The sequence below is a fragment of the Lepisosteus platostomus genome, chromosome 6 (assembly GCF_059453375.1).
Source record: "Lepisosteus platostomus isolate fLepPlt1 chromosome 6, fLepPlt1.hap1, whole genome shotgun sequence".
Lineage (NCBI taxonomy): Eukaryota > Metazoa > Chordata > Actinopteri > Semionotiformes > Lepisosteidae > Lepisosteus > Lepisosteus platostomus.
In genome coordinates this window covers 66,704,225-66,720,298 of record NC_142616.1, presented here as the reverse complement: position 1 = coordinate 66,720,298, position 16,074 = coordinate 66,704,225, and the positions used below count along the sequence as shown (strand labels likewise).

The following is a 16,074-nucleotide window of genomic DNA, read 5'->3' as shown; positions in this document are numbered from 1 at the left end:
CCTGTAACTCTCTGTGCTGAGACGCTGAGACGCTTCAGGGATCGAGGCAGGCGACACCACCTGCCTGCCTGGCTGGCTGGCTGGATTGCTGGGGGTGTCAGCTGACCACAGTACTGGCGCCCCCCCCCACAACACTCCCAGAGAGAGATTGTGTTCAAGCCCCCGGTGCCTGACCTTAATTACTGTGTGGCGTGTGAGCACCGCGGGCCGGAGAGCCTGGAAAAGGTCATTAATCAGATTGTGTTGCAGGCACGCTGGCTCACACAGAGGAGTATTCTTAATTTCACGTGACCCTCCTGCCTTCCTCCACTAGCATGGAAACCCCAAACCAGTCGATCAGTTTCGCTTGGTATAGCGCCTTTCCCTCCACTCGGCGACAGAGCGCTTTACAGGTTTCGGCTGCCGGTGATAAACGCGTACAGGGGACCGCGGAGCACGGAGGCGGTTTGTCCAGCCCCACATCAGGGTCTTTCTAAGGTTTTTTCGCACTAGTGGAAGAAAAAAACATCGTCGCCTCTTATAAATAAAATCATTTACTAAAAGCCGGCCTTTTAAAGTTCTTTTAAAGAACACCGTGTTGTGATGTTTGCACGCATTGCTCTAGGATTCTCGTTCAGGGTTTTCCCACTCGCGGTCAGACTGGGAGTTCGTGGCAGGGAGTGACGATGCCGCACTGATCCCTGGGAGTGTTATCGATTGGGGGGGGGGGGATATCTGTCGGGATATCGACGCCGGACACTGGAGTGCGCCGCCTGGACCTGGTGGCCTTGGGGCTCGGGCACTCTCTGGTACTGCCCGCCAGCCTGGGAGTTTTCCAGCTGCCTACTGCATGAGCCATCCGGGTTTGGGTCACAATTCCGAACACAGATTGGAATGAACATTAGAAAGCAAAGCCGTGTCCTTTTCACTTCTGGCTGTGTGATCTCCCTGTTCAGGGAATGACGGAGGTTCCTGGGGGGTGCTTCTGGATTTTGGTCCAGCCCAGTTGTCCGCTGGACAGCTCACCTGACTGTCGCCAGAGCCTTGTTCTTGTGGCCTTTTTCCAGTTGATTCCTGAAGCATCCCTGGAGGGTTCCCCCTGCCGCTCGGAAGAGCTCTCGGGACACCCAGGGAAAGGTCTGCGTCCGTGTGGGCACGCAGAGGGCTCTGGGAGTGGAGGGGTGAAGGGGTGTGCCCAGCCGTCGTGGTGGGGAGCGAGTCGGCCCCCGGACTGGGTGCCCCTGGACCTCCCCGGGCCCACGCTCTCCCGACGGGTGAACGACTCCCCCGTGGGCTCTTACACAGAGCCGCCACGGCCCCCTCGCGCGCCCACAGAGCGTCGGCGGTCCTGGCCCGTGAGAGCTGATCCAGCCGCGGACAGGGCTCCGGGTCCGGGGGGCAGCGGGGGGGGGAGGGGGTCGTGAATGAGGGCGGTGCCGAGCGAGAGACGAGACCGGCCGGCTGACGGAGGCAGAGAGAGAGAGAGAGAGAGAGAGAGAGGCTGTGGACGGGCTGGGAGAGGGATTCCCCAGCCCCACAGCCCCCGCCGCCGTGGTGAAACTCGATCTGGGGGGGACAGATGTTTGCGGTTCAGGAGCTGGTTTCTGTGGTAATTCCAGTCGGCGGAACGAATTGACAACACTAATGGAGGAGCTGGGGGGGTCTCCTGAGATAATTCCAACACAGAACGGAGGAACAGCTGGTCAGGGGCAGGGGCGACCCCCCCTCCCCCTCCCACTATCACACCCCCTAACTGGAAAGGAGAGGGGAGGGGTCAGGTTCACTTGGGGTCGACGTACAGTGAGGCACTGTGCATGGAGTACTGCTGTGTCAGTTAGCAATTATTTTTAATCCATTATCAATTGGGATGAATATTGAGCGAGACAGAGGTTTATTTGGTGATGTGTGTTGTGTATAGTGTTGATCCCTGGATGTGTGATTCTGTGTAGTACAGAAGATCAGTCACTGTGTCTGTTTTTCTGAGTTGTGCGTAGAGGTGGTCTGTGTGTGTGTGGTTTGTGTAGATCTGGTCAGTGTGTGTGTGGTGTGTGTAGATCTGGTCAGTGTGTGTAGATCTGGTCAGTGTGTGTGGTGTGTGTAGATCTGGTCAGTGTGTGTGTGGTTTGTGTAGATCTGGTCAGTGTGTGTGTGGGTTGTGTAGAGCTGGTCAGTGTGTGTGAGGTGTGTGTAGATCTGGTCAGTGTGTGTGTAGATCTGGTCTGTGTGTGTGGTTTGTGTAGATCTGGTCAGTGTGTGTGGTGTGTGTAGATCTGGTCAGTGTGTGTGTAGATCTGGTCAGTGTGTGTGTGGTTTGTGTAGATCTGGTCAGTGTGTGAGGTGTGTGTAGATCTGGTCAGTGTGTGTGATGTGTGTAGAGCTGGTCTCAGCTCTGTGTTTCTCTGGTGAAAGTCTGCTCCACTGTATCTGTCCCTGTGTTTTCCAGGCCGACTGTGTGAACTACGTGAAGGTGTTGCATCATTATAACCGCACTCACCTGTACGCCTGTGGGACAGGGGCCTTTCACCCCACCTGTGCGTTTGTGGAGGTGGGGCAGAAGATGGAGGTGAGCCCCTGTATTCCCCCCCCTTCCCCCGCCCCTCCCTCTCCTCTGCTGGGACAGCAGGGTGCTGCTTGCCCAGCCTCTAGTAAAATTCGATTCATGTGAAACCTGCTCTTTGTGCGTTACCCTTGTATCCTCTTGCCGACCGAGTGCAGCCCTGCGCTGTCAAGCGCGTCTGACCCAGCGGAGCCGCGACACCGCCCCCCTGCTGTAACGTGTGTCCCTCTGCCCAGGACCATGTGTTCCGGTTGGACCCCTCCAGGGCGGAGGATGGGAAAGGGAAGAGCCCCTATGATCCCCGGCACCAGGCCGCCTCCGTACTGATCGGTGAGTGTCCGTCGCGGGAAGGGCGTTGCGGCCTCGCCACACTCGCTTTCCTAGAAGGAATCTCCTTAAAAAATAACTAACATGAGGCTCACCGTAAAGAACAAGCTCAGGTTTTAGAAAACATCACCCACTTCTTGTTTTCGTTTGATCACCCATCGGTGCCCTCCTTCACGGTCAGAAGGAGGGGCTGGTAGCTTGTAGCTCCTCCTCGGAAACCTACAGCGCCGGAAATGCCCGACGACTTCATCAGCACTTGCTGTCACTGCCGCCAGGGAAAGGGGGATCCGAAAAATGTTTTGCAAGGCGTTGGGAAAGGGAGCTGCTGAGGTGGCTGTCCTGTGCACCCCTGCACTATGCTTGATTAAAACTGGGGTTCGGGGATGCACCCTGTCAGCTGTCCTGGGCGTGCTAGCAGTGAGGACCCGTGAACCCTTCTGAGCATTTAGCTGCAGAGTCACCCAGTGCAAAGGAAACAAACACTGTGTTCCAGGAAATTAGAACTAGAAGATCCCCTGTCCTGTGGCCAGATGTTGCATCAGAATTCAATTCCAGTGCACGAAGACGTCAGACGGCCTGTGGGAGTCCGTGCGTGTGTGAGCTGCTTTGACAAAGACAGAGTCTGGCATGCCTTCTCTCTTGCATGAGGAGGAGTGTCTGGAAGAACAGAAGGGCTCCAGTAACCCCAGCCGGGGGGCACATTCCCAAGGGGCTGCAGTACATTAACTGCTGCTGTTGCCCTCTGCCTGCAGGGGGGGCTTGTGTGTGGACCGCAAGCGTTCCGGTCAATATACTGTCACAGTCTCCCCGCCGGCTCGTTTTCCTCTGAGGAGCTCAGACCCCAGACCGTAATGTGCTTCAGCGTCTCTCCGAAACGAAGTCCTGCTTTATCAATTCGGCTGAGTGAAACGCATTTGAGCGTAGAGTTTGCTTCAGGCCAGTGGACTCACAGAGCAGTGGGGCTGGATGGGATACAGTGCCTGACCTGCACTTTGAAGGGCTCCTGAGAGACTGTCTGTGCCCTGGAGTTTCTGTGTTGGTCAAGGGCAGCCTGGGAGGTGAGCTCTCCCCCTAGTGGTGGAGGATAATAAAGGGATTTTCTTGTGCAGTTTAGCACAACGTCACCTTCTGACTGGAAAACCAAGCAAGTGGGGCAGGGAGAAATAAAGGCGGACAGAGTCGTTGAAAGTGAAGTGTCATGAGCTGGTCTGATCCCCTGCGGCGTGCTGTTCCCTAGGCGACGAGCTGTACTCCGGCGTGGCCACGGACCTCATGGGCCGCGACTTCACCATCTTCCGTAGCATGGGTCAGCGGCCCTCCATCCGTACGGAGCAGCACGACTCGCGCTGGCTCAATGGTGAGAGACCGGGGCAGGGCAGGGGAGGGGTGGGGACGGGTGTGGGCTGTGGGGGCGTGGCCTGGACAAGACACGGGGTGGAGGCGGGGCACAGTGGGGGGCGTGTCTTGATCGGTGGGGCGGAGCTAGGTGGGGGGCGTGGTCAGGAGCCTGGCAGAGGAGTTGAGGTCCCGTCTGTGACGCGCAGCTGCTGGGTTTCCATGGAAACTTTGTCATCTACTGTACGCAGGACACTCAGCCTAGAGAAGGGCAAGTCAGCGTCCCTTGAGGGAAGGAGGGGGAAGCTATAAGATAAATCCGTCAGCACTTTTCTTTCTAGTGTTTCTGTGAGCTTCAAGTCATCTCTGGGCTGTTGTATATCAGAATGTTCCACTCGTACCCTGAAACCCGCTGTGTGCCATGTGTGTGACAGAGCCCAAGTTCATCAGTGCCTTCTGGGTGCCCGAGAGCGAGAATCCCGACGATGACAAGGTCTTCTTCTTTTTCCGGGAGACGGCGGTGGAGGGCCAGGGGCTGGGCAAGTCAGCCTACTCCCGGATTGGACAGCTCTGCAGGGTGAGCAGCCAATCGCAGCGCGTTCCCTTTGTGCCCTTCTGCCACGGCTGCCTGAACACCGTCCAGGGTTATTTAAGGACAGCCGCGCACATTACAGCCCTGCTGGACCTCCTGTCCAAACCCGTGCTATTAATTTTCCCTGTACGTATCACATATTAATATCGATTACGTGCTGCTCTCATGCCTCTTGGTGCTATAGAGGTTAGCATGCCTGCTTCCCAAGCAGTCGCCCCAGGTCTGATTCCTGGCCAGCTCATTGTCAGAAGTTTAGAATGAACGGTGATGCACACAGGTGGAAACAACGTGGAAGTGCGTTTAAAACTCTTTACACAAAGGGTGGTGGGAGTGTGGAACACGCCCCTCAGCTGTGGTGCTGAAGCTGGAACCTTGGAAACAGCTGCATGAGATCCTCAGATTAATTACTGACTCACTGCCAAACGGGTTGGATGGTGTTTAAAGTTGACAGCCCTGCACTTGTTTTCAGAACGATATGGGCGGCCAGCGCAGCCTGGTCAACAAGTGGACCACCTTCCTGAAGACCAGGCTCATCTGCTCCGTGCCAGGGAGTGATGGCAGCGACACGTTCTTCGATGAGCTGCGTAAGTCCTGTCCCGCGTGGCCTCCCCAGCCGCAGAGGAAGAGTCACAGCTCCTTGTCCAGGTCATGGGGCAGATGGGCAGGAGCTTCTTGTCTGCCTCGTGTCCAGATCACGAGCAATGTTCCCTCTCATTTTAATGGCCCGTGTGCGCACAAATTTCAAGTTGTGCAAATTTGTTTCCATTGACAAAAACTTAAATTGAGTGAATGTGAAATTGTAAACCTGAAATTATTTTTTGTTCGTATAGTCATTCTCGTAGAAGCATAGAGATCCAAAAGACAGAGACAGCGATTCCACGAGCCAGTCCTAGAGACTGAGTGTGGAGCGAGCAGGAGCAGGGAGGTACAAGACTCTGAGAGCAGAGATATCGATGGTCAAGTAGCAATGCTAATGCACACAGCCAAGCTGGGCCTCTTGCAGCCAGCCTCATGTGGTCAATTTAGCATTTTTCAATTCACGACCACGTTTGTTTTATTATTATCATATTTGTTTAATTAAATTTTTTGTGCGCAGTTCAATTTCCTGCGTGCGCTGATTTCATAACCTGTGTGCGCGTGCACACGTGCACGGCTTAGAGGGAACATTGGTCACGAGGCAGATGGGCTGCAGATCAATCCACTTTTTTTAAAGAAAAGCTAGTGGAAAAACTCTTGAAATATTAACACTAGTTACGATAATACTACTAGCACTGCTTCTAAAAATAAAAATAGGACTTAACTTAAATAACGAAGCAAGGCTGCTTCATTATTTAAAGGCAGAGCAGAAAGCGAAGTGTCTTGTGAACTGTTGATGAACTGTGCCACCTGACATCTTCATTCCTCTTGTACCGCAGGGGATGTATTCCTGCTACAGACCAGGGACAGGAAGAACCCTCTGGTCTATGCTGTGTTCTCTACTTCCAGGTCAGAGGGCAAGGGCTGTCTGGGCAGGGGGGGAGCAGGGATCAGCCTGGTTGCTGGTGTGGGAATTGCTGTATTGATCAGGGCCAGATGTGAGACTATGTCCCCACGAACATAGCCACTGCCTGAGAAATAGGCCTCGCTGGTTCTCGCAATGCAGATGACCAGATTTAAACCATGCAAAGTCTTTTTGAACAGCCGGAAAGTGCCAGAACTATTTTATTTGGGTGATTCTCGCCCTGTGCTGATCTTCCTTTCTTTAAAGAGCACAGAACAGTATGTGGAAAGAGAATGGGAGCCAGCAGGAAGCCCCTACAAACGGGTTATTACAAGTACTGAATGTGCAAATGTTTACTATGACCTGAGATGACTGCCTCTAAGTCTGTATGTAGTTGGAAAACATGGAGCAAACTCTGCATTTTAGGAAAAAAAGACCTTGGAAGTTAGTGTGTGATTTTTCACATTCTGGGATCTGCATGCTGGCTTCTGAAGGGGTGGTGGGGCAGCGAGGTAGCCATGGTGACGCGGTGTCCCTGTGTCTGTGGTCCCCACAGCAGCGTGTTCAAGGGCTCGGCTGTGTGCCTCTACACCATGAACGACATCCGCAGGGCCTTCCTCGGACCCTTCTCGCACAAAGAGGGGCCCAACTACCAGTACGTGCCCTTCCAGGGCAAGGTGCCCTACCCGCGCCCCGGAATGGTGAGTACGTTCTGGGTTCGTGCAGTCAGCCAAACAACCAGTCGGTCAGTCAATTAACCAACCAGTCAATTAACCAATCAGTGAGTCAATAAACCAACCGCCCCACCAATCCCTCAGTCAATCAACCAACCAACCAAACAGCCAATCACTCAATCAGTTAACCAACCGGTCAAAAAATTAACCAACCAAACAACCAACCAGTCAGCCAGTCAATTAACCAACCAGTCAATCAATCAATCAACCAAACAACCAACCAGTCAGTCAACCAAACAACCAATCAGTCAACCTGTCAATTAACCAGTCAGTCAGTCAACCAATCAACCAATATAACATGAAAATAATCAACATAAATGTATGTAAAGTTTTGTAATGTACTGTGCAGAGTGTGTGAAAGTGTTGTCCATTGTTCTGCTCACACACGAGAGAATAGCGTCAATAAGAATCCCAATGTACGTGTGCCCATGGCAAATTAAGGCCTCTCTCTCAACCAATCAAACAATCTGTCACTCAATCAGTTGATCAGTCAGTCTTGTATTTGCTATAGTGCCCTTGCAACAGTCTCCCTCAGAGCTCTCCGGAGAACTATACAGCAGTTGACAGTAGTGTATAGCAGAGGCTGACCCTGTCGGCATGGAGACAAACCCCCCCCCCCCCATGAGGAAACCTCTGGGGCTCCCAGGCCTGCTGGTTGCCCAGCCCCTTCAGGCAATGGGTTAGCGATACAGTAAGTATGATAGATCACCAGCAGTCTCTGCAGCACCAGGGTTGGGACCCTGTGAAGTGGGCGAGGTTTTCTTGGCCCTGCCATCTTGGGTCCAGCGTTCTGGGCCTGGATGTGACCGTGCAGGAGGACACCCAGTCCCAGTGTTTGATCCCAGCACTAGAGAGCCCCCAGCACCCCTGTTGCAAAGCCCCCCCGCTCCAGTTCAGGGGTGCTACAAATGCAGGAAGGTCTGAAAGGGCAAAAAAAGATCGGGGCTGGGGGTGGGGATCTGCTGTGGTGCAGGGATACATTTGTTCCTGCTGCTGCTCCAGGGTATTTAAGGAAAAAAGCTGGGGGCCCCCAGCTGCAAACGGAGCACCCCAGCTTTTCAGAGACTGAGCTTACCCAGTTCACAGCCCAGCCGGTGTCGAGGGTGAGACTCTCTCCCCCCCTCCCAAAACAGGGGCTCTGACAGAACATCGTCATCAGGAATAGCTTGGCACTTTCTGGAGCATTTTTGGTGTGGTGTTCATTTCTGAAAATTTCGAGGCGTGACATCGGATCTCTGTCCCGCCCCCGCCCCCCCCTCTTCCCAAGCGGGGGCTGGGAAGGAAGGCGGAGGGAGCAGGCGGGGAACGGGGAGCGAGGAACGCCCTGACCCAGGACCTCTGCTCTTCCCACAGTGTCCCAGCAAGACCTATGGGAGCTTCGAGTCCACCAAGGGGTTCCCGGACGACGTCATCCAGTTTGCCCGGCACCACCCGCTCATGTACAACCCCGTGTACCCCCTGAACCGACGCCCCGTCTTCCTGCGCGTCGGCGTGGACTACAGCTTCACGCAGATCGCCGTGGACAGGGTGGCTGCGGCCGACGGGCAGTACGACGTCATGTTCATCGGCACAGGTGCCCCTCTCTCTCTCCCTCTCCTCAGGGAAGCCAGGATATCACCTTCACCATTATGCCTGGTGTTCCACACTCCCACATCTCTTTGTGTAAAAGGTTCTTTGTGTTCCTCCTGCTCTCGGTTTTAACTGCCCTTCCCTTTAGTGCCCACGTGTCTGGCCTTTCCACTTTTGTGGATGCCTTTCTGAATTGTGAATGCTTGAAACAGGTGCTTTCAAAGTCTTCTCTGTTCGAGGCTTGAACGTTCCTGTAGCCCGTCCAAATCCGGCCTTCCTTTAATGCCGGCAACATGGGTATTCTGTCATTTCTGGACTGGTTCCGAATAGCCGAGGTCTTTTTTGTGACTCGGTGAGCGAAACTGTACACAAATGAGGTCTTGCTAGTGCATTGTACAGTAGTCATCAGAGGAGCATTGTTCAGGAAATAATGGGAAAGGGCAGTTAGGGGGCAGGGAGGATTCCGGGAAACTGTAGCCTTTTCTTAATCCAGTACAGATGAATCATATCCACTGTGTCCTAAGAGGCTGAATAACTCCACGAGCTCGGACTCACAGTCAGCTGTGCTGTTGAAGACAGTCTCCTAGCCAATGGCTTGTTGGGACTCTTGTCCCCTGAGGGCTCCAGTGACCTCCCGTGCTCGGCCGGGTCCTGCGTTCTTCCTGGTCTCGTGAGTCTGAAGCAGGCCCAGGTGTGAAGCCGGTGTGCTTGTGTGCTCCGCAGACGTGGGGACGGTGCTGAAGGTGATCTCGGTGCCCAAGGAGAGCTGGAAGAACATGGAGGAGCTGCTGCTGGAGGAGCTGCAGGTCTTCCAGGTGAGCGAGAGGCTGGGGCGGAGAGAGAGAGAGAGAGAGAGAGAGAGAGAGAGAGAGAGAGAGAGAGAGAGAGAGAGAGAGAGAGAGAGAGAGAGAGAGACATGCTGCTTGCTCATGGCTCTCGTGCGCGACTGATGGCGCTTTTCAGGGACATTCAGTCCTCTGCACACGCCGATGTTTTGCAAAATGAATGGTTTAAATGATGAATGGCAGTAGATTAGCAAGCGGGCCCCAGGTGTGGCTGTTCCGTCAGGCACTGTGTCCCTGTGTGCACAGAGCCCCCAGACTGACTGTGCGTTTCTCTGCAGGACTCCTCGTCCATCATCAACATGCAGATCTCCTCCAAGCGGGTGAGTGTGGCCTCGTCGGCCGAACTCGGCACCATCACGATAAAGAGCAGTGCTCGCAATGCGGCAACCACTTTTCTGAGGTCTGAACGTGTTGCCTCGTCAGAAGAAAACCTGACATTTCTTTTTCGACAGTGGATTATGTAGTCTTTTTCAAAAGCCCGGCGCGAGCGCCCGAGAGCCGGAGCTCAGTCTTGACGGGGTTTTTGACGTGTGTTTCTTGACGCTCACAGCAACAGCTGTACGTGGGCTCGGAGACGGGGCTGGCGCAGGTACCACTGCACCGCTGCAGTATCTACGGCAAGGCCTGCGCCGAGTGCTGCCTGGCGCGGGACCCCTACTGCGCCTGGGACGGCACCTCCTGCACCCGCTACCTCCCCAACACCAAGCGGTAAGGGGACGTCAGGGCCGGGAACGGGGGAATGCCAATCCCAGAGGGCCACAGCACAGGGGCATCTGTAGACGTAGTGCGCAGCTCCAGCTGTGCAGCACCTCTGCCCAGCTGTTGTTATGGGCCTCTGACTTAGTCTCGGGGGAGGGGATTAAACTATTTCAGTTCGGCAATGAATTAAAGCCGGACGATTCTGTGTCCCTGACTTAGGGCTCCGACCAAGATGATCTCTGTAAATTGTCGTCACATTAAAGATCCTTGGAGAGGGTTAAGAACTTGCTGGCGGGCATTTAAGAAGGTGTGGGCCCCCAGTGGCAAACAGAGCACCCCAGTTTGTCAGACACTGCGCTTATCCAGTTCACAGCCCCACCACTGTCAGGGGAGAGACTCTCCTTCTCACAAAACAGGGACTCTCGTTCTCCAGAACCTCTTCATCAAGAATAGCTTCGCACAGATGATTGGTGGGGTGCAACATTTTTTGCTGTTATTTCCTGAAGCTTTAATTGCATGTTTGTTGCTGATGTACAGGGAAAGAAATGATTATTTACTGCACGGTTCTCACTGAATGTCTTCAGTGATTAACTCGTCCTTTTCTGTGAGGCACGATGACACTGTTACACAACACGCTGTTGCCCTCTGTGGTTTATGATCGCTGCGACAGGTTTATTTCTGCTGCTTGTAACCACCTGGCTGTGTTGTCTGTCCCCCAGGCGTTTCAGGCGTCAGGACGTGAGGAACGGGGACCCCAACACTCTCTGCTCTGGAGGTAGGAGCACAGCTGCTCTCTCAGTGCAGCCTCTCCATCAGAGTCAAGAGAGGCAGTTCAGTGGCCCTGCAGACACTACAGCTCGGGCACATCTGTAGAAATAATGATGATAATAATAACATCTTTTATTTATCAAACACCTTTCCAAACCCAAGGACGCTGTAAATTCTGATAACGAAAAAGAGTAAAAGTACAATAGAAAGTAAAAGAAAGAAATAAAAATATACAGGGCAGGATGTAGTTTTGGGCCAGTAAGAAGGTCGGGTTTGAAGAGAGCCAGAGGCTTCGTCTCCCGGAGAGTCGGAGGAAGGGTATTCCGTGACAAATGAGCAGCGACAGAAAAGGCACGGTGACTCACGAATCCGTTCCCCCCTGTCCTGGGCTGCACGCGCCATCAGGTCAGCCCTGCACGGCAATGATGTCGTCGTCTCAGTAGGCATTAGATCATTCGCCAGGAGGTCAGTGGGATCGCTTCCCTCCCCGAGAGTCATGGTGATGTCATCGGCCCCCAACAATGGTCCTTGTGGGAGCTGAGGCTTCCTGAAAGCCAACGGGGGAGGGGGATTGGGGGGTTCTCTGTTTGCGGGGGTCCTGATCCTCTAGAGCTGCTCCTCCACTGACGCCCGAGGGGCTAGAGGTGTCGGGCAAAACGCTGGCGCAGGGGGAGGGTGCTGGCCGCGGGCGCAGTTTTCACCGGGCTTGCGCACCAGTTGCAGACCTGACAGAACCGGGCTCTGGGCCTGGCAGGGTTACCCGCCGTCCGGGGGGGGGGCGGGGAGAGCTGCGCCCATCACACAGCGTTGGAGGTCACACGGCCCGCTGACCCCGGATCTGAGGGAATCCCTCTGTCTCCCCGCACAGACCACCACAAGCAGCGCGTGGCCCAGCGGAAGCTGTACGGGGTGGAGGGCAGCAGCACGTTTCTGGAGTGCATTCCCAAATCCCTGCAGGCCCAGGTCACCTGGACGTTTCAGAGCCGCCCGGACAGCCCGCGAGAGGAGGTGAGTTATCAGGAGAGACACGGGGCACACTGGGAAAGACTCGCGGTACACTGGGAATGACTCAAGAGCACTGGTATTACTGGGGCACGCGGGGAGAGGACAAGGTGGGAGGGGGACTGTAACGCCCTGGATCACCTGAGGCCTGAGATCAGCAGCAGCTCAGAGGTGCTCCGCTGTCTTTCCCGGGGAGAGTCACAGAGTCGGGCTCAAACTGGACAGGTCAGGATCCGCGTTGCTTTGAGACACTTAACCGATTGATCCCTGCAACACCTGCAGGGCTTGGGCTCCTCCAGGGTGAGGGTTATCGGCGATGATCGGAGTGTTTCTAAGCACAGGAGCCGGAGTCTCGGAAACCGCCGTCGCTAACGCAAACGCGCGTGTGTGTGTGTGTGTGTGTCGCAGCTGAAGGTCGACGAGCGCGTGCTGCAGACGGAGCGCGGCGTGCTGATCCGCAGCGTGATGCGCCGCGACGGGGGCGTGTACCAGTGCCACGCCATGGAGCACGGCTTCACGCAGACCCTGCTGGGCATCACGCTGGAGGTCGTGCCCTCCGACCCCTACGCCCGCCCGGACCCGCGCGGCCACGCCCACGGCCACGGCCACGCCCCTCCCTCCTCCTCCTCCTCCAATCAAAAGCTGTGGTACCGGGACTTCCTGCAGCTGGTGGAGCACCCCGACCTGAACGCGGTGGACCAGATCTGCGAGCAGGTGTGGAAGCGCAAGAACCGGCAGCCGGGCAAGCCCGGCCCCGCCAAGCCCCCCCCGCCCCCGCCCTCGGGCGTCCGGACCGGCCCCGGCATCAAGTGGAAGCACCTGCAGGACCTGCACAAGGCCCGGAACCGCCGGACCCACGAGGGCAAGCCCCCGCTCAGAGCCCCCCGCAGCGCCGGGGAGTGGTGAGGCGGGGGTGGGGGGGGGGGCACGGAGGAAGGCTGCTGCCCCGAGGGACAGAGAGGTTGCGCGGGGGACACTGGGGACACTGGGGACACTGGGACAGGGGTGGGCCACTCAGCATCTTGACGTGTGATATTTATGCCTTTACTTCCCTCCTCTTTCCACAAAAGACGCCGGGTAACCTCGCTTCCCTGAACGAGCCCCCCCCCCCCGTCCCTGAAGCCCGCCGGCTGCGTGCCCAAACACAACGCAGAGCGTTCCGGGCCGTTCCTGCCCGCGCTCCGAAACTGGAAAGGGACGCACCACGCACGGGCACGCGAGGAACCTCGCGCACACGCACGCAGCATTCGTGCACGCCGCACACACACTCCCCTGGCATTTATCCCCCACCCCACCCCCCCTCCCCACCCCCCTGGACCGCGGGGTCCGTTCCCGGCTCCGTGACCAGGATGACATCATGGCATTGCCGGGACGAGGAGGCTGGCGATGATGTAATCCGGCGGGGGCAGAGCACACCGAAACTCCTCTGTGACCGGGAGCAAGGGTACGGGCAGCCCGGCACACGAAGAGCCGTTCTTTCACAGGGAGGGGAGCGGAGGGGGCCCAGCAGCTGGACCAAAGGCCGACACAAGTTTGTAGACGTCTCGACCTTTCACACACCCACCCGCACGCAGTCTGTGACGAGAAACCTTCTTCAACACGCGCCACTGCTCGTTTTCACCCGTCCCCCGTGAGAAGGGGAGGGCCTCTCTCTGTCACGTGACTTTGAAGGCGTTCTTATTTCTTTTAAAAAATCAACGTGGGCCGCCAGGAGGACGAGAGGGACCTCGTGGTGTGCCCTGCGGAACGCAGAGGAGCATTGTGGGACACGTACCGGCCGTGATCGCAGTCCGGTTTCGTTCGGTTTCTGCTCGGAGCTTCCGGGTTCGTGTCTGTCCGCGGTGGGGGCAGGCGTGGGGCAACCAGGGTTTCCAGGCCTGGGTCGGTACCGGTACCGGTCCTCCAGTGGCTCCCTCTGCCTGTAACGGTGCCATCGTGTTCTGGAGCCCAGGGCGCATGATCCACGCTCACCTCAATACGGTCATTCTCTTGGGTCCTTCAGGGTTGATTAGATTCGGTACGTAGAGGCAAAACTAAGCATCTAAAAACTGGCACTTATCACACAGTCCTGTACAGAGAGACCCTCCCAGGGCAAGAGGGCAGACGGAGTGAGGTATACATATACTGTACCACACAAAAGGGTACAGACATAGAAGTGGCTGTGTTGAGTTCCACTTTAAGCAATTGACTTTATCCCCACTTCCCCGTCCCACGCAGTCATTTGAACGCTTTGTCATTTTTTCCCTGCCAAGATCACGAAGCTGCAGGCCCCAGTGCAACTCCCCACTTGGTCGTCATGTGGGGGGGTTAGATTTGGGGTTCGGGGGTTACACCACTGGGAGTTCTCCCGAAGTTTTTGCCCCAAAAAAGGCGTCTCCTGTGACGCGCCGGTCGCTTATGGTTTGTGACGTCAGCGGCCGTCGCGCCGCTCCCCCAATCAGCGCTGACAGCGTGTCAAATGGCGATTGGCGGCAGTGCGGGTGGGCGTGTCTCACCTTGTTGTGACGGCGGTGCATTCAAATTATTAGCAATTCCTAATGCAGTCTGGGGGGTATCCGATTAAAAATAATGAGCGGTTCCACCCCCCCCAAAAAAGTATTCATTTTAATTATAACCAATCAACCCTCCGACGACCAATCTTTGGCTTCATGTCGCCGCAGCCCAGAAGTTAAATTAAGAGTGACTGTGGCCTTGGAGGTACTAATTAACGTTCGAATAGCTTTATTGGCGCGACCGGCAAACGACAGGGTTGCCAGAGCAAGGTGCTAATCGAGCAGAGCTACCCCGATCCAGCGAAGAGGCAGCGACTGAGCTCCAGGAGATTCACGCCCTTGCGATGCTGCTGCAGGTGTGTCGCAGGACGAGTCCGGGCACCGCCGGGGTCTCGACTCGCTTCTGAAGCCAGGCGGACCAGGACGGTTTCAGCTGCCGATGAGAAGCCAAGAGCGAGCAGAACGGGGTCTGATTTTATTTATTTTTTCCTCTCTCTTCCAGATGAGATAGCAGGTTAAATGCTTTTTCTTTTGTCTCCTGTTGTTCTGTATTTAACGCAAGGTTGGAATATGAATTGTTGTTGCTGGTGGTGTTTTTTTTTATATATTCACCTGCCTGCGCGTCGGGTCGTGTCTTTTTTTTAAACGGTCTCTTGACGAATGTATACGAGATGGAAAAAGTTCTTCGCTATACAGCAAAAAATGAGACGCCCTAAACTATTTAAGTTAAGCATTAAAAGCTTTATTTAAGACAAATTAATAGTATTAATGATAGTAGTAACGAGGGGAGGTACTGTAGGCTGCAGGTAGCTCCTGTGAAAGCCTTCGACTTGCAGCGACACAAGACGCTCGTTTTCACGAAGCATTTTGTCTTTAAGTACAGGAACATAATCGAAAAAGAGATTGCTCTGAACAGTGGTCATGGACTTGAGTAGTCCATCTTGAGCACACTGGCATCGATGACGGGGGGTCCTGGCCGGCTTGGATACGCCTCAAGCCCCTGTCATTGATCGCTGGGCGTGTGGGTAGAGCGCCGCCTAGCGCTGTGCGCCAGAACTGACCTGGCCAGTGGCGCTCTGCGTCTGCGCAAACAGTTCGACTGACTGACGAGCTTAAAAACGTGGTTCGACACAGCGGACGCGGTTCGCAGTTCGCAAAGTTCAGCCGCGATTTGAAGACAACGTTATCTTGCAGGGGAAAGGCCCTACAGAAACGGTCTTCACGGAGTCTTGTTCGCTGCAGTCTGTAAGGGCTGACCGAGCGTGTGTATATATTGCTAGGAAGACAGGTTCGGCTCATCTTGGCCCAGGCTGAGAACCGGAGCTGGCTGTCTAAAAAGGTCAAAGGCCAAAGTTCGTGTGGGGCACTGTAACTCCCAAGTTCACTCGGGAGGAGTCCTGTGTCAGATGAGATGTATTTAATTAACACAATAAAAATCCATTTGCTTAACGGCTGTGCTGTGGTTTTGGGGAGTGGGGGTGGTGGAGTGTGTGTTCACCCTGGTGTATGTGTAGGGTGGAAGGGACAGTCGCCCCAGCTGCAGTTTTACAAAGAAAGGTAAAACAAAAACAAACACCTCATTTATCTTCAGCGTGAATGAGCCATGTTGTTGAAGCCAATAACCCTGGTTATTCTTTAGATACAGATGGATTTGGTCCTCCAGTCAAGACAGGAGACAGCACTGTACACAAAGGG

General features: G+C 55.1%; 1 protein-coding gene across 5 annotated transcripts in view; it reads left to right on the top strand.

Annotated features, from left to right (window-relative positions):
- The window catches only part of sema3b (sema domain, immunoglobulin domain (Ig), short basic domain, secreted, (semaphorin) 3B), a 41,320-nt gene extending 28,385 nt beyond the window's left edge, over positions 1–12,935 (top strand). For 4 of the 5 annotated variants that reach the window (XM_088637056.1, XM_088637057.1, XM_088637055.1 and 1 more), the window contains 14 exons: positions 2,423–2,542; positions 2,773–2,866; positions 4,101–4,220; positions 4,633–4,775; positions 5,260–5,374; positions 6,206–6,275; positions 6,827–6,971; positions 8,358–8,577; positions 9,297–9,388; positions 9,697–9,738; positions 9,969–10,126; positions 10,837–10,892; positions 11,754–11,893; positions 12,296–12,935. In XM_088637056.1, coding sequence (XP_088493182.1) covers positions 2,423–2,542; positions 2,773–2,866; positions 4,101–4,220; positions 4,633–4,775; positions 5,260–5,374; positions 6,206–6,275; positions 6,827–6,971; positions 8,358–8,577; positions 9,297–9,388; positions 9,697–9,738; positions 9,969–10,126; positions 10,837–10,892; positions 11,754–11,893; positions 12,296–12,793 — 2,013 coding nt within the window. In that variant the 3' untranslated portion in view covers positions 12,794–12,935. The remainder of the gene's footprint in view (positions 1–2,422; positions 2,543–2,772; positions 2,867–4,100; positions 4,221–4,632; positions 4,776–5,259; positions 5,375–6,205; positions 6,276–6,826; positions 6,972–8,357; positions 8,578–9,296; positions 9,389–9,696; positions 9,739–9,968; positions 10,127–10,836; positions 10,893–11,753; positions 11,894–12,295) is intronic. The other variant, XM_088637058.1, reaches the window with a different exon arrangement.
- Positions 12,936–16,074: the final 3,139 nt, after the last annotated feature.